At 51.7% G+C, this 16618-nt stretch overlaps 8 protein-coding genes across 8 annotated transcripts; 4 read left to right on the top strand and 4 right to left on the bottom strand.

Annotated features, from left to right (window-relative positions):
- The first annotated feature begins 91 nt into the window (after nt 1–91).
- On the top strand, nt 92–2096 carry BDW74DRAFT_84647 (putative F-box and JmjC domain protein). The gene is made up of 2 exons (XM_073733878.1): nt 92–591; nt 665–2096. The coding sequence occupies exons 1-2, from the start codon at nt 305–307 to the stop codon at nt 1857–1859; spliced, it is 1482 nt and encodes a 493-aa protein (XP_073580003.1). The 5' UTR covers nt 92–304; the 3' UTR covers nt 1860–2096.
- On the bottom strand, nt 1908–3019 carry BDW74DRAFT_84621 (low-affinity Cu transporter). Its single transcript, XM_073733877.1, has 4 exons — nt 2758–3019; nt 2459–2657; nt 2124–2313; nt 1908–2073 (listed from the first exon to the last, which is right to left on the bottom strand). Exons 1-4 carry the CDS (start codon nt 2845–2847, stop codon nt 1956–1958), a joined length of 597 nt encoding a protein of 198 aa, XP_073580004.1. The 5' UTR covers nt 2848–3019; the 3' UTR covers nt 1908–1955.
- Nucleotides 2993–4447, top strand: BDW74DRAFT_160138 (chromatin modification-related protein EAF6/MEAF6). Its single transcript, XM_073725562.1, has 2 exons — nt 2993–3859; nt 3931–4447. The coding sequence occupies exons 1-2, from the start codon at nt 3260–3262 to the stop codon at nt 4168–4170; spliced, it is 840 nt and encodes a 279-aa protein (XP_073580005.1). The 5' UTR covers nt 2993–3259; the 3' UTR covers nt 4171–4447.
- An 11-nt stretch (nt 4448–4458) lies between these two features.
- ams1 (alpha-mannosidase) lies at nt 4459–8177 on the bottom strand. Its single transcript, XM_073725563.1, has 4 exons — nt 7906–8177; nt 7278–7786; nt 5256–7230; nt 4459–5207 (listed from the first exon to the last, which is right to left on the bottom strand). The coding sequence occupies exons 1-4, from the start codon at nt 8049–8051 to the stop codon at nt 4550–4552; spliced, it is 3288 nt and encodes a 1095-aa protein (XP_073580006.1). The 5' UTR covers nt 8052–8177; the 3' UTR covers nt 4459–4549.
- Nucleotides 8178–8261: 84 nt separating this feature from the next.
- Nucleotides 8262–9768, bottom strand: BDW74DRAFT_160143 (zinc-binding alcohol dehydrogenase family protein). Its single transcript, XM_073725564.1, has 5 exons — nt 9607–9768; nt 9528–9555; nt 9323–9431; nt 8681–9246; nt 8262–8599 (listed from the first exon to the last, which is right to left on the bottom strand). Exons 1-5 carry the CDS (start codon nt 9727–9729, stop codon nt 8484–8486), a joined length of 942 nt encoding a protein of 313 aa, XP_073580007.1. The 5' UTR covers nt 9730–9768; the 3' UTR covers nt 8262–8483.
- A 153-nt stretch (nt 9769–9921) lies between these two features.
- BDW74DRAFT_160145 (zinc-dependent alcohol dehydrogenase family protein) lies at nt 9922–11230 on the top strand. The gene is made up of 2 exons (XM_073725565.1): nt 9922–10218; nt 10270–11230. Exons 1-2 carry the CDS (start codon nt 10045–10047, stop codon nt 11155–11157), a joined length of 1062 nt encoding a protein of 353 aa, XP_073580008.1. The 5' UTR covers nt 9922–10044; the 3' UTR covers nt 11158–11230.
- Nucleotides 11231–11840: 610 nt separating this feature from the next.
- Nucleotides 11841–12865, bottom strand: BDW74DRAFT_181859 (uncharacterized protein; the record flags this gene model as incomplete). Its single annotated transcript, XM_073730123.1, has 2 exons — nt 11841–12465; nt 12525–12865. 2 exons carry the CDS (start codon nt 12863–12865, stop codon nt 11841–11843), a joined length of 966 nt encoding a protein of 321 aa, XP_073580009.1.
- Nucleotides 12866–13962: 1097 nt separating this feature from the next.
- BDW74DRAFT_181860 (uncharacterized protein) lies at nt 13963–15048 on the top strand (the record flags this gene model as incomplete). Its single annotated transcript, XM_073730124.1, has 1 exon — nt 13963–15048. One exon carries the CDS (start codon nt 13963–13965, stop codon nt 15046–15048), a length of 1086 nt encoding a protein of 361 aa, XP_073580010.1.
- Between the last annotated feature and the right edge of the window lie 1570 nt (nt 15049–16618).

Genomic DNA, 16618 nt, shown 5'->3' on the forward strand with positions numbered 1-16618 from the left:
GTGACCATCAAGTGTCGGTCTTGTATGGCTAAATTACCCTTGCCGCCTGAACTTTCGTACGAGTTTTCTGCCCAACAGACCTCAACCGCCTTCTGTTTTGAGTCATGCCCACCTTCTTTTCTACGTAGAATATAGAATTTCTTGAGACTTGACTTTTGAGCTGTTGGACCTAGATTTGCTTGCGTTGCTCATTGGATGGTCGTCAGTTCGACCCTTGAGTCACCCTGTTCTTATCGTTGAGTCACCGGGCACATTCGCCGCTGAGACGCTTACAAACGGGCAAACATCCGACGGTTGAAAAGATATGCCAGACATCACCACCCTGGGCAGTCATCGCGATACAGTCGACGAGTCAGCCACACGTGATGCAATCCCAGGACACCCTTTAGGCGTTAAGCCGAGTGGCAATGCCCTCTTCGCCGCTGAGAATCTCCGAAGCGCGATTGGCACGTTCGGCTTGGTACCCGACGAGCTGATCCTGATATTATTGGAGTTCCTGGACTGCCGCAGCCTGCTGCAGTTGGGCCAGACATGCAAGGCGTTCGCTGCTTTTACTAGGACAGAAGATCTATGGAAGACGCTCTTCATCCGGTAAGCATGGCTAGCTTTGAGTTCAGAGCTGCATGTTGCATGACATCGAACTGTATTCGCTAAAGTTTGTTAGGTTTTCTCCTGCAACGTTTACTTGGAGAGGAACATGGCGTGCCACGTACCTGAACTTACCGCCGTCCAAAGTCGCTTCCCTGGACTGCTCGAACCTGTTCTCAGACGCCCTACACCGACCATTTTACTGCGCGCACATTTCGCTGGAGCCATACGCATCCAACATTCCAACTCGTAATCAAATCAGCCGGCTACCCAACCTATCTGCCGAAGAATTCCAGGAGAAATGGTCTGATACGCCCTTTATCCTGATGGAGCCCGTGAAGCAATGGCCTGTATATCACCAATGGTCGGTCGAGACACTACTGCCAAAGCATGGAGAGACTCTCTTCCGAGCAGAGGCAGTGGACTGGCCTTTCCGGACATACGTGGATTACATGAAAAACAACTCGGACGAAAGCCCTCTATATCTCTTTGATAAGGAATTTATCTCCAAGATGGGTCTCAAGGTCGGCCGGCCAGACCAGGAGCCGGGAACGGCGTACTGGCCACCACCGTGCTTCGGTGAGGACTTCTTTTCGGTGCTGGGCAATGATAGACCGGACAGACAATGGCTTATCATTGGACCTGAACGTTCCGGAAGTACTTTCCACAAGGATCCCAATGCTACCAGCGCCTGGAACGCAGTCATCCGTGGCTCCAAATATTGGATCATGTTCCCATCGTCATCAAAGCTTCCTCCGCCGCCCGGCGTCTACGTCTCGGACGATCAAAGCGAAGTGACCTCTCCATTGAGTATCGCGGAATGGCTGCTAGGTTTCCATGCCGAGGCTCGCCGTACACAAGGCTGCATCGAGGGCATCTGCGCGGAAGGAGAGATTCTTCATGTACCATCTGGATGGTGGCATCTGGTTGTCAACCTTGAACCTGCCATCGCACTTACGCAGAACTTCATTCCGCGCACACACTTGACTGCCGCTTTGGATTTCCTCTCCAACAAAGCAGACCAGGTATCAGGGTTCCGGAAAGACGTCAACAATCCATACGACCGTTTCGTGGCCAAAATGCAAGAAACCCACCCGGAATCGCTTCAAAGTGCTCTAGATGAGCTCAAGAAGAAAGCCGAGGGCAAGAAGCGCAAATGGGATGAGATTGTACACGGAAAGCCGGACACAGATGATGCTAATGCTGAGCCCGGGGCCGGTGGATTCAGCTTCGGATTTGGTGGCGATGATAGTGACGCAGAAATCCCTTGAAAGAATTCTTCGGATTATCAATGCAATGACTGCGCTATCTACGCTTGCGTCCGCTTATAACAATGTCGGAACAAGACAGCAACTTATGCCGAGGTATCAATGACAAGCAACCGACTTCGTCGCAGACATGTTCTCTCCAAACGCCAAATAACCGACGAACGCGCCAACAGCGACAGCAAGCATAACAAACCCATTATAAGTCATGAATAGAAGCCTGAATGGTCAATCGGGCTGTCGAATAGGTGAGAAAGAGGCCGAACTTACATGATGAAGAAGCTATAGAAAACCTGCACGCCGTAGAGCGCAGCCATGGTGATTTTGCCTCTCCGTTCGACAGCCCTCCTGTTATCACTACCTACAAGTAGCGGTGAGCTTGAGTTGGGAATGTATGGTTGGTCTTGAAATTCAGGTCCAGGTCCAGTGTGCGTGACGGCTTCGTCGGCGAACTCATTGCCTTGAAGTCCGGCGTCAGTGTCAATGGCACTCCCATCCAAGAGAGACAGACACTAGGGCCAGGGATTTAATCCACCGACATATATGACACATGTAGAACATATAACACCATAGAGAATAGGAATATATAAAAAGGGTAAACTTACTTCCAACCACAGCCGCAGAAAACGCGCTCAATCGTCGCGCATGTGCTACTTCGTACCGCCGTGTAACTTGCCTGATGCCCTCGTACCCGGCAGCCATAAGCACAATGACAACCAGGGAACCGAGGAGGGAGAGAGGTCCTGTCACACGCCATGTCGAGAAGACAATGCAGAGGTTCTTGGTGGACCAGGTGAAGAGCATCTGCAGGCGCCGTCAGAATCGTACTAGTAAACATACGATGCACCTTCGGCGGCCGAAACCATCGCCAAGAAGTATTTGGATTATGGGTATATAAACTCACGTTCATGCTACACTGATCGCCTCCCATATCCATATCGCCGTGCCCGTGGTGGCCGTGGTCCATATCCATATCCATATGGTGCATCTCCATGGTTGCTGATGGAGGGGGGTTGCCTAGTCGAAGCTGAGGGTTTTCGATGAACTTCGGAACAGGAATCTGCGACCGGCTCAAGAGCAAATATTGATAGATTATGAATAGAGCCAGCACCAGATGCAAATCAGTCAAGAAAGTCCAACCTGGCGAGGCAGAATGAAAGAACAAGGGAGATGAGCAAGTTGCAGCTGATGATGAGGTGATTGCAAACAAGTCAAACAGCCCTTGATAAGATCGGGACGATCACCACCTCCGAGCCTGGCCTTGCACTGGATTCTTTCACGTCACCAAGCACTCAATTGAAAGCGATTCGAGCATATCATCCGATTAATCCCCGCCAACGGAAATATCACAATTTACGAAGGTCCCAGCACGCGAAACCAAAACTGACGAAGCGCCCAACGAAAAGATGGCCGACGCCGCAACCGCAACACCCGCCCCCGTCGCAAGCACACCAGCGACTGCCGGGCCAACAGGAGCAGGGACCGGAGCAGGAGACAGCACGCCGCAAACCTCCACACAAGCCCAGAATCAAAACCAGACACAAACCAACAATGCAGCCCCCCCAACACCAAGCGCCACAAACGCCGCCGCCGTAACAGCCAACGCGAACAGCAACAGCAACACCACCAACACGAACACAAACACCAACAACGAAAACCAACCCCCCGGAACAGGCGCCGACAACCGCGCAAACCGCGGCCTCCCCTACTACGAAAAACTCCGCCGCGAGCTGCGCGACACGCTGCAAAAGAAACGACTGATGGACAAGAGCATGGCGCAGCTCGAAGACCAGATCTTCCGCTTCGAGCAATCGTATCTTGAGGAAACGACGGCGGGGAATATCATCAAGGGCTTTGATACGTATATCAAAGGCTCGGGCGCGGGGTCGAGCCTCAGTGCGAGCGGGATTTCGCTTTCCACGGGCGCGGGGACGGCGAGTCGGCGGAAGAGTGCGGTCACGGATAATGATCGCGTGTTTTCGCGGAGTTCGGCGAGTTTTATGCGGGCATGTCTCTATCTAACCTAACTCTGGTTTATGTAGGGGAAGGCGTGAGGCTAACGCTTTCGTGGTTGCAGGACTCGCCAACTCCGTCAACGCAAACAACGCCCTCGCACGCACCAACTCCAAACTCAACGTATAACGGGTCTACAGGGAAACCAGGGAACGGAGACACCTCATCCGCAGCTGGCAGTGTAAAGGGCGGCTCATCGTCATCGTCGAAGAACAAGAAGAAGGCTGCGAGTAGGGGCGATGATGACGACGATGACAAGCCGACGACGAAGAGGTTTAAGATGACGTACGCGACGAGGGAGTAGATCATGCTTCCTTCTTTTGTGTATGATAGTGTGCAAGGGGCTTTTTCTTTTGGCCCTATTTCTACGAAAAATGGCGGTTTTGCTTGGAGTTACATGGGTACGGGTATGCATTTTGCTGGGGATCTTTGGCGCTGGAGACGGGATCGTCTATTTTCCCTTGCTTCTTTTTTCCCCTCGTCGTGAGTGCTCGGTTTGAGGGACGGAATCAGCTTGCCTTTCATAAATATGGTCTGTTGGCCTAGATATCTCGGCATAAATCAACATAATTCAGAATTCATTGAGTGCGACCAAAGTGATAGCTAACCATATGACTAGTATATAACACCATAGACATATCGAGAATACCGGTATGAAACAGCCTATGTATGAGCAGGCCAACCTACAACTGCAACCTGAACGTCGCGACCTCAAAAGCCCTCAACTCAAGGTCAAACTTCTTCCAACCCTCACCATCATCCACAAGGCTCAGCTCGTCCCCATCATCCTCCAGAAGATTAGTCTTCCAGACCTTTGTCACTGGGAACGCAGTCCGAATTGCGCCGCGACTCTTCCCACCAAGACTCTCATAGATGCGCAGGATAATGCTCCGCGCGGCCCGTTTCGCGCTGGGAAGAGCAATATCAGGATCACTGTCGATATCCTCATCGTCTTCACCGCGCTTGATAGCATCCAAGATGAGCGATGGGGAGCCATTGATCTCGATGTTACGGAGGAGCGCGGTGACTGTGGAAACGCTTTGCTTGTCAGGCAGTGCTAGAGATGTATCGAGGACGAGTGGGTGGTTGAATTCGTAGCCGGCACGAATTATTCGAGCGTCTAGGGGGCCGGTATGGGGGAGGATAGCGTAGCGGATTGTATGGCGGCCCATATCCGCGTGGGCGTCTGGGGCCTTGGGTGCCCGAAGTAGGGAAAGACGCATTAGGTTGCCGCAGGTCGCGAAGCCGTACTTTGAGTCGTTAAGGATGGAAACGCCGTAGCCGTTCTCAGAGAGATCGGCCCATTTGTGCGTGCAAACTTCGAACTTGGCCATGTCCCAGCTATAGAATATTAGTATGTGTATGGCAGGGAAGTCGAGGAGCAAATACCTTGTGTTGTAGTGCGTTGGCCGTTTGATAATGCCGTACTGGGTCTCGTAGGAGGCTTCGGTGTTTGTAATATCAACGGGGAACTCGACCTTAAGGAACTTCATAGTTTCCTGCCATTCGACTTCGCTTTCAAATTCCACGTAAGACTGCCGGTTCTCCTCTGTGGCGGCAAGGCTTATAGTCGTCTTAACCCAACTGTTCTCGCTGATCTTTGTCTCGGTGACAACGCTGACGCGGTAGGGGTCGTTCTCAAAGATGGTGGCTCTGCCTGACTGCAATTCTTTCCTAGATTCAAGGTGGAAGACTTCAACGTCCCAGGCCTGCCAGTAGAGCGGCTTGTCATCAAAGATCACCAACTGGCCAGCCTTGCCGCCAGCAGCAACGACTTCGCGGTCTGCCTCAATGTCATATAGAGAGGTGATGATGCCGTCTTGCACATCGACCTTCAGTTTGCCGTTGTCAAGACGGAAGACGCCTGGCTTGATCTCATTCACGCTGATCTTGGCGGCTTTCATTGCCGACTTGGAGTGAGAAATGACGCCAGGACCGCCGCTCATCAGAGCATGCTTCGAGCCCTTGGAAGCTATTGCCGGAGGGAGCCTGACTACCTCGGACCTCTCCCAAGGTAGGGTATTAATCGCAACTGGAAATGTGCCAGTCTTGCTAAATCCGAGAGCCTCAAGAGCTGCCTCCCTAGCTTTCAGACCAGTCTCGAATATCTGAGCATAAAGCTCGTCCGAATCGTCGTAGCACATCTCAATACAGCTACCCGGCAGGCAGTCATGGAATTGACAGAGAAGGACCCCCTCCCACATCTCGTCAATATCCTTCTTCGGGTATGTGTAAGCAGATTGGGTTACGGACGCAATGGTAGCCAGAAACTCTAGTTCGCGGAGCAAGAACTCGGCTCGACGGTTGTTGCGCTTGTTGTTCGCCTGCGTGGTGTATGTGCCACGGTGCAGCTCAAAGTAAAGCTCCCCATACCACGTTGGGAACTTTGTGCCGTCTGCAGCTTTCTTCTCGAGACTTGCAAAGAAATCGTCTACCGACCCACCCATCGTCGCTCGCGGCAGCAGGCCTGTCTTGTCGCTCAGACCACGGCAGCGGCGAAGCTTCTCTAGATGTTCAAACGTAGGCCCACCACCACCGTCGCCCTTACCAAAGACAAGAAGTGAGGTATTGTCGTTGTCAAGAGATTTGTGCTGAGATATACTGCGCTTCAGGTCACCAAAGTGAGCCTCTGCCGTGTATGTTTCTGATGGCGGCATATGGCACATCACTTGAGTCCCGTCGAGCGCAACCCATTGGAAAGTTGTATGTGGAAAGTTGTTGATATTGTTCCAGCTAAGCTTCTGTGTGAAAAATCGGCTCATGCCGGCTAGCCGACATAGCTGTGGGATTTGCGTGGAATAGCCGAAAGTATCAGGGAGCCAGAAAGTCGTGCAACGTTCTCCGAAGTTGCTCTCGAAGAAACGTTGACCGTATATGAATTGTCTCACCAGCGACTCTCCACTAGGCATGTTGGTATCGTGCTCAACCCAGCTACCACCGATCGGTTGGAAGTGGCCCTTCTTCACCCATCTTTTGACTCGGTCAAAGACAGAGGGGTAGTACTGCTTGAGCCACTTGAATTGCTGAGCCTGAGAGCAGGCAAAGCGGTGCTCAGGATAGCGATCCATGAGATCGCACTGGTTGGACCATGATCTTGCGACTTTACGCTTCGTCTCTGCCCATGGCCAGAGCCAGCAGGTGTCGATATGACAATGCCCAATGCCGTAGACTAGAGGTTGCGAGCCGCTATCATACACTTCGGCGGAGTCGACTTTGTCACCAAGGTACTTTTGTGCAATCCGTCGGCCTTCCTTGATCGATTCTAGGCTTCCATTGCCAGCTATAAAAGCATCGATGATGGAATTGGCCACCACGTTGGCCTCATGGGATTCCCAGCCCTCAGAGGGAAACTCCCTAGCGGCATCTGTATGCTATGAGAAGTATATCCCCTCATATGAGGAACTGACCTACCAGAGATTATCCAGAAATCATAGAACAAAGCCCGTGCCCCCAAATTCACCGCAGTAATCCGCGCAGTATTCAGGGTATAGTACATATCCGGTCTGGGTGGCTGAATCGTATCCCCTCCAGGAGCATTCCCAAACATCTTATTGCATGCCATCTCGATATAAAAAACATGCTCGTTCCCATCGCGCCAAGCGTCGGGAATAATCCACTCGATTCGCTCTCCACCACCCGTAAGACCCTGCAGCGGGTGGCCATCTTCAGTCCAAACCAAGCCTTCATTATTTGCGTCCCAGTGAAACTCAAGCCGTTCATTGTCGCGCATATCTTCGGGAATAGTCAAGCGGATGCAGAACCAATGCGTGGACCAACTAGGGCCGAACGAGGCCCCGATGTGCGTGGGCTGGAACTCGTTGGAGGTGGCTTCCTCGAAGGTAGGGCGTTTGAGATCAGGAACGGAGTATACGGAGAGCTTAACATGGTCTTCATCCGAGTTTGTGGCCTCGAATAGCTTCCTGTTGGCATTGGCATTGGCATTGGCGTTAGTGGAGCTGGTCTAGGTAGTGCGGGGAAGCTTGCGCCTTGAGCACAAACTAGGGCGCATCACAAGTGTAAGTTTGTGTGAAGAACGTACCCTAGCAAGTTCTGGTCCTGGTACTGGCCACTGGATGTAAACTGCTTTAGACGGTCGGTGTAGATGCTTCTAATGCGTTGGCCGACAGGGCCATCGGGCGCGCGAGGCAGGGAGCTGGGAGCTTGTCGCAGAACGTCTCCACCCATGATTGCGGGTCCGAATTGATATGCGATGTAAATCGGAGCAAGGCGGCTGGAGCTTGATTGATGTAAAGAGAGTGACCAGAGAAGGGATTGAAAGGCTGACAGATGGGAAGAAAAGGGAGAAGAGGGGAATGCAAGTGGTTGGTGCAGGGATGCAGGAACGGGCTGGCAGTGGCAGGTGACGTTGATGGTTGCATGCGGAGAAACCGGGGGCGGGAATCTGAGCGATCGGAGTCATCCTTACGCTACTACTACCCATTACATTTGAAATGCCACGACCTGGGAAATTGAACCGGGGAATGACCATTACCGAAATTATCTATATATACTGAGAGCTCTACACCTACGCTCATAGTTTGACGACAATTTTCTGTGCAGAGACTCCGGCCTTTAGTTTGTCTAGGGCATTCTGGATCTGCCCGAGACCCTCGCCAATTACCACTGGAGAAGGCACACATCGAAGTTTACCCGATTCCAATGCCGCAGGCACGAAATTATACCATACAGCCTCTCCGACATCTTTGTTGTCAACGCGATCGTCGGGGCAAACACTGGGCGAGCAAGTCTCAGCAAGGCACCAGAAAAGGACACAAAATGACACATTAAGATACTAGAAGGGGCTAACGACTTACATGGTCTGAGGTCAACACCCTGGATGTTATTGTCCGCTGGCGCAACGGATGCCACCAAGACAGGAGCAGCGCCAGCCTTCTCGGCGATTTTGCCAATTAGCTCCAAGGTTTCTGTTGTAGCAATAGCATCATACGCGCCGACGAAGGTTCCCGCGGCTTGGCGAAGCGCAGAGACAACATCATCCACGACAGATGGAGAAGTATAATCCAGCACGGCCGCGGCCCCTAGCGACTGGACCAGTTCAAAGTTCTTGGGCGATGCCGTGGTGACTACTTTGACGCCTGATGCCGCAGCGAGCTGGACGGCTGTTGCGCCAACAGAGGACGCGCCACCCCAGATCAAAACCGTTTTGCCAGACTCCTTAGGGCTCAAGGTTGGGAAAGGAAGGGCCTGGTGAGACTTTGCATACAACCCCACCGATGCGGTCGAGAGCGCGAGGGGTAGGACCACGGCATCTTCATAGCTCAGGGAGTCGGGGATTGGAGCGACGAGGATCTCAAACGTCGATGAGTAGAGATGGTACGCGGCGTTGGCGGGGTTTCCGGTCACTGCAGTCGAGCCCTGGCTGTGAATGATGTTAGCAGTGGTCTCTGAAAGAGGCACACTTTGTTGCCCAGGAGGGAGTACATTGCCGTACGCACCCAATAACCCGTTGTCCTTTCACAAAGCGAGTGGCGCCCTCACCAACAGTTTCCACAATGCCAGCAAAGTCAACGCCAAGGATGGTAGGGTATGAGGGTACGAAGATGTCTGGGTGTCTTGGTCATTGCTTCTGATCTCTGCCTGTCCTTTTCTCAAAGCAGAGCGAGCGTGCTTTGCAGAATAACATTGTACATCTGGACGCACCATAGGTCTGAATCTTCCAGTCGACTGGCTTGGCCCGGACGTTAGTAGGGAGAAGACCAAGGGAAATCAGGTCACTTACATTGACTGCTACCGCATGGTTCTTGACAACCACTTCACCAAGGCCTGGCCTGGGCTCTGGAGCATCGTCTATCGTCAACGGGGACTTGGCGTCCTTGAGCCATGCGGCCTTGTTATGAGGCATTTTCTAATCTGCTCTTTGCAGGAAATCACCACGGGTTGTGATGCACAGGGAAGAAACCTGGAAACTGCTGCTTTTTGTACAAGTTATGCATCGGCCACTCCGAGACGGTGGTGGGCCCATGCTTGGCCCTATGTGGATCTCCTGTAGATCCAGGGTATCGAGGGTTATCATTATAAATCAACTTCGGAATCGGCTCACTCGTCTTCCGCTTAGTCGATTTTCAGAACCAACTATAACTACAAGCAGAGGTCAAACTGGAAACGAGAACCAGAAACTTGTTCTGGAAAGCATTTGTTATCTGTTGAGCCGATCAAGATGTCATACCCTACCCACTCCGATGCCTGGTACTTTACGGCCACCAGCCAAGGCCCGTTTAGTGATGCCCTCCAGCTCAAGAAGGGTATCGCCATCCCAGAGCTGAAAGACAATGAATGTCTCTTGAGAATCAAGGCTGTGTCGCTCAACTACCGCGATATGGTCATTGCCAAGGCACATATACCACTCTTGTCAAGTTCCGGGAAGTTTGCTAACATACCCTAGGGCATGTATCCATTCCCCTTGTCGTTGCCCAAGGTTCCGGGGTCCGATGCAACCGGCGTAGTTGTGGCCGTTGGGAAGGCAGTCACTCGCTACAAAAAGGGCGACAGAGTCTGCACTCTGTTCAACCAGCTCCACCAGGCCGGTTCACTTACCCAAGAAGCAATCCTCTCAGCCTTGGGAGGGGCCCTAGACGGCACTCTTCGGCAGTACGCCGCCTTTCCCGATTACGGGCTCGTCCCCGCTCCAAGCAAGCTCAGCAACGTGGAGGCATCCACCTTATCCTGTGCTCCATTGACAGCGTGGAACTCGCTCTTCGGACTCGAGTCCAAGGCCCTTCGGCCTGGTGATGTCTTGCTTACCCAAGGCACAGGCGGTGTCTCTTTGTCTGCCATCCAGTTCGCCCTCATGGTAGGCGCCACCGTGATAGCAACAACCAGCTCTGAAGAAAAAGCAGAGAAACTAAAGAAGCTCGGCGTCCACCATGTCATTAACTACAAGAAGACGCCTAACTGGGGCGAGGTTGCCAAGTCGTTAACACCCAATAATGTTGGGGTGGACCATGTCGTGGAAGTAGGAGGGGCAGGGACCCTGCGACAGTCGCTGAATGCCATTAAGCTGGAAGGGGTAATCAGTCTTGTTGGCTTCCTGTCTGGGCAGACAAACGATCTACCTGATATGATGCAGGCGTTTGCCGGTCTCTGCATCGTTCGAGGCGTGGTTGTGGGTTCGAAACAACAGTTCGAGGCTATGGTCAGGGCTATCGACGCCAATGGGATCCACCCCGTGGTCGACGCTAAACAGTTTGCGTTTGAGGAGGCAACCGCTGCTTTCCAGTATCATTGGGATCAGAAGAACTGGGGGAAGGTTGTGATCAGAGTGCCGAGCTAGATAGAAGCTGTTGGACCTCAACACTGCAAAACATTATCAATCAACTCAAGGTCTCAATGATTGACTCCTAAGCGTTTCGTTGTCATCAGTAGTCGATTTAGTGCTGCCATTTCCTTATACCCTCACTCACTGTTGCTCCAATACATCTGCCCTTCGCGACTCCAGTAAGCGGCCCGGGGTTGCCATTAGATGCGCACCTGCGGGTGGAAATGGAGATAGATTTCAGACGCAATATAGGTAAGGGGCTGCAATGAGAGCTTCTTGATAGTATGTCTGTTCATGTTTAAGTAGCGGACTACCTAAGCCTGAGAACCAAGCTCCAAGGTGAAGACAGCGAGCAAATATATATGGTATCAAGCAACCCTCACTCGCCATACGAGCAATATACTTAGCAGCGCACTTCCGCCCAGGATAGCGTCCAGCAGCCTCCTTCACGGCATCAGCCTTCTTCTGCATCAGATCCGCCTTCTCACCTCGCAGGGCTGTGAGAAAACCATCGCCTAACGACTTGGCATCCCACTCCGGCGCCGTCTTCTTCCCAGGCCAGATGCCGATCCCCACATATTCGGCGATTTAAGCAAAGTTGTACAGGTCGAACCATATAAGAAGAATAACTTGTCTGACTCCGGACCTGATTGAGACTAGTCAGTTGGACTCAGGGGAGAGACATGGCGGGTGGATGCTTACATAGCTGCTTCGTAGTAGCAGTTGGCGCCGCCGTGATGAACCCAGACGTTAATTTTACCCGTGTTGACCAGGGACACAGGGTCGACGTTGAGCCAGCTTTCCATGCGTAGACGTCCGTCGTCTATATATTTCTGCAGTGGCTCGCGCCATGTATCGTCATACTCACCCTCCTTGACGAACTTCCATATCACTTGGGTGTCGATTGTCTCTAGAACATGCAAGATCGCTGAGCCTAGTGCTCTGGCCCGTCGCTCATTGTATTCAATGTTACTGCCCAGGCAGATCAGCATCGTCGAAGGGGCTCTATCCAACCATTGAGCGAGCTCCGGGTCTTGCTGCTCAGCTAGGGAGGTTCCCAGAACGATTGGACCGCACACCGTGACGTTGGGCGGATAGTAGCTCAGAGGTAGGCCAGCCTCAGGTAGGTCACCGGATAGGAGTGGGACGTTTTCCCATTGCATCTGCATGTTGATGGGATCTTTGATACCATGCGCTTTGAGAAAAGTCCGCGCAGCTTCCATCTTGGGAGATTTAAGAATCGTCCAGATGAAGCGAATTTGCATCCAGATGTTGGGAAGGATGTCTTTGAGCGAGACTGGGAATGTATGACCGGACATCATACTACGAAACATCGTTAAGCGTGTGTCTAATCTGAAAGAAATACGCAAAGTAGTACTCACGCTGGGTACTTCCAGAACATCTGTCCCCAAGGCTGGCGGTAGGCAATGATGTCGGTCAAGGCATTAGGATTCAGCATGGCAAACTGTCGGTTTGCATTGCGTGCAGCATCGACAAAAGGCCGTTGCATGCTATCCACTACAATGACAGCCGGATCGACCTCGTCGATTAACCTCACCGTCTCCTCGTAGAGAGCTAAGTACTCCTCCGGAGTCCATGGCATAAGGACATTCTGCACAATCTGAAGCATCTTATCATATCCCTTCAAGCCATAATCGGTGATGAAAGCGTCGAATGAAGGGTATGTCTTGAACATAACTTCCATCAAGCTCGCTGTGCTCATTTGATGAAAGATGGTAGGCTTTGCATCGGCATTTTTCTGTCTCGCAGTGTCGAAAATGCGTCGTAGCCGCGGTTATATTGGCGGATTGGCAAAAGAACCACAGTAAATCTGGATATCGGGGTGTTTATCGAGGAGGGCAAAGGCCGAGGCGACATGGCTGTTTGACAGACCACTAGAGCTGTCGGTTAGATAGAGCACCGTATTTTTACGGCCGGAGATTGGCGACATGATCGGCTTGTGATCAGACTCTAATAGCAAGAAAGACACGAAAGAAGCGACCAGAGCAGTCAACAAGGCGGCAAAAGCATTGCGAGAAAACATGGAGATATGGGCGCGAGACCTGGTGACTCTCGAGAGATGTTAGACTCTCGTGCTGTATCCTACTCATTTATATAGCGTTGAATAGAGATTGGCCTCAACTATAACGGGCCAAATAATGCCCATCTAGGGATAAAGGTGCGCGGGCTGCATGAAATCGCGCCTTAGCTTCTTGAGACAGAACTAATGATTGTTGACAGATACTCCCTTGCGCTTAAGTGATGTCGCGAGGCTGAGAGCCGCATGTTCAGCTGTACTTAGTCTGGCGAGTGAGGTCAATGGCAGCCAGGTGCGAGGAGGAAGGAATAATGCAGATGGCGGCTAAAGTTGAGAGCTCCTCTAGGTGTCTGCGAGCGCACCAGACAAAGACTGGGGTGTATTCCCTCGGGCGTCTAATAATCTTGTCAGAATATTAGGTACGAGGCCTTGACAATCTCAAATGAGATGAGATAGTTAGGATAGATGGATATGCTTCAATAAATATGGGGGTCGTGTGTGCTGAAACAACAAGAATTTCCCGGGAAAGCGCCTACCTACTAGATAGCTTGCAGGTGCCGTGACCCTCACTGCCTTCCCGAAAGGTCGCAGGATACAAAGCTGAAGGCTCTCTTCAGCCTTTTGGAATTTACCCTCATGCATTCAAAATCGACTTTCAGAAGCGACTTGCGAAGGACTTTGTGCCTTTGCCATTGCCATTTGATCTGGTGATGGAAGGCAGGCCAATTGCCGCAAAGGACAGTCGCCTCCTGAGACTCCCGTTGGAGCTACTGGCTTCTATCATGAGTTACGCTGAGTCGGACAAGAGCTCTCTCGCCTCTCTCGCGCTCGTCAACTCGGACTACCGTCAGCTCGCACGTTCCTGCCAGTTCAGAACTGTCGTCTTTGATTACAGTCCAAAGTCGAACGCCCTTCTCGTCGAACTCCAGGGCGAGACCCTAGAACGCGGCGATTCGGAAGACAACCGTACGAAGCGACCATCCGTAGGGGCGTGCATTCGCTGCGTAAGGGCAAAGCTGAATGATGTCTCGCAGGCTTGGATTAAAGCCATGAAAGACAATCGCAATGAAAGCAGAAGCCTTTATGATTCTAGATTGACCCAAATCGTCCCCCATTTACCTCACCTCGATACCCTGGATTTATCGAATCTAGTTACAATCGACAGCACGTTTCTGAACCTTCTGGCGAACTCGAGAAGCAAGCATCTTCGGCATCTACGGCTACAAGGATATGTCGGCCCGGAAATCACCAACATCCGCATAGACGAGGGGGCTTCTTGGCCACTTGAGAGTCTCGACATCGAAGTCAGATTGGAATTGATGAATAACGAAGAGCGTGATATAGACTCTTCTCGTTACTGGGATAGCCTCTTCCGAGCATGTTCATCCACGCTACAAAGCCTAATGCTCGACCAAATTATACTGTTGGAAGACGAAGACCTGGACCAAGACAGCTTAGACGAGCCGATCACCTTCACCGCAGAATTTCCCCGTCTGGAGTCTCTTCACATGGGGCCTGACATTAATATTTGCCCATCTACTTTCAAAAGGCTTTTGCAGAGCGAACGACTTTCTACTTTGTTCTTCAACCCAGACCGGGACTCGACAGCGGAGTGTCTGGTGCAGATCGACCAGCTAAAGTCACTGCGGACGCTTGCTTGGTGTGATGATAGTCTTCCTATCAAACATCCCGCCATGGTGCATCTTTTGGAAGCCAGCCCACATCTGAGAGCTTTTGTTACTTGCATGCAGTTCTCTGCAACCTTTCAGCACAGTGTACTTTCTGCTCTTGGAGCATGCTCAAGTCTTAAGGTGCTTTCATTGCGATGGTGGGGTACTTCGATTGACGACTTGTCACTTGACGCTTGACGCTTTAGCTTCTCTCACGGGCCTGGAAGAACTACATATAAGTGCTGGCGAACAGTTTGGACGGAGGTATGACTGGTTCGTTGACCACGAAGTCATACAAAGACGCCTATGCACCTTGCACAGACTGAGAAAACTCATTTTTACCGATTTCTACCGAATCAACAACAGCGTGGATGAAGACAAACAGCAACTGTATTATAGTAAAGGCATACCAGCTCGAAACGACCCAGAGTGGGTAGAGTCTACTCAACAATCATCAGCGATGCGCCTACGGAATGAAGCGGCACACTTGTTACCACAACTGTGGGAGCTAGCGCACCGTCTGGGTATGGCCGAGCATGCCTCGAGGTACTCTCTTGTCTTCAGGAAGCTGGAATGGCTTCATATTGGTCAACTATCATTTACCTTTGCCCCGGGCGATGATAGAAAGGTGCAGGAGTCAACTACCGAAAGAGAGGAGAATTTTTCAGCACAGGAGTATCTGCTCGGACGCTCTAGCTCCTGAATACGGTATCCTTGTCTTTGTCCATGCTATGGAGGTGTTCGTGTGTAAATCTGGGCATCTATGGGTTGACCTTTACCTCAAGCGGATACCCAACTTTTGTTGCTTCGAGCGTGATGACAACCACCTCGTTTTATTGTCGTACAAGGTCAGACTTGGCAACCCATATATATTCTTAGAAAACAACGGGTTGTCTCGTTAAACGTGCGTTGCCAATGCTCCTCCGCCAATATTCCCTCCCCCTTAACGAAATAAGCCAATCACCTCGCAAGATAGAAGCCAATTTCACCGTTCCACCACAGACAGCCTCACGAACTGCATACGTATTGAGTTCCCCATGGATCCATGCACAGTTTCCCCAACCTTGAAGTCCGAGCCCACCAGGTCACCGGGTGGCCATGAACATGGCCATGGCCACTGGCCACAACCAAGCCCACAATCCGATTGGCCTGGCAGAACAAAGAAAGCAGATACTATTGAAATGAAATAGGAAGGCAGCCGCTCCTTCGTGCCCAGGTTATCGATCTTCAACCTCCTGAATCAGTCAAACAGCCGATTCCGGGCGAAGCGAAGGCCAAAGGATTCATGAGGCAGCGCCCCAGGAGGGAGGGCCCTGAGCGGACGCCGACCAAGCCGGAGCTGAACGGATTTTGCTTCTTTTTTGAGTTGTTTGCTGACGGGGTGATAAGCACTGCACGAAGCGAACAGCAGGTCGGCTGGGTTGCAATTCTTTCCTATAATTGCAAGAGCTCATGCTAGCGCGGATTGTATGTACGCAGTACGCAGTACGCAGGCTCGAGCTCTGAGACTGATGAACTGGACTGGGTCGGAGACTTACCAAACAGGCGGATCCAGCGCCGACACAAGCACAAGCACAAGCACAGGGCTAAGCAAGGCAAGGCAAGGCAAAAATGTAGGCGCGGACATGTACATTCGCAGGATCATTTCGGCAGGTTTTGCAAGATCGTAAATAAACACAGTGACAGAAGAAAGAAAAGCTGCGCAATTGCATCATGTTAATGTCAAGGTCGAGGCGGCAAACCGGTTCTGCGATGGAGTTTCCAAGAT

Source organism: Aspergillus multicolor, assembly GCF_047715735.1.
Source record: "Aspergillus multicolor strain CBS 133.54 unplaced genomic scaffold BDW74scaffold_31, whole genome shotgun sequence".
In the NCBI taxonomy this organism is placed as follows: Eukaryota; Fungi; Ascomycota; class Eurotiomycetes; order Eurotiales; family Aspergillaceae; genus Aspergillus; species Aspergillus multicolor.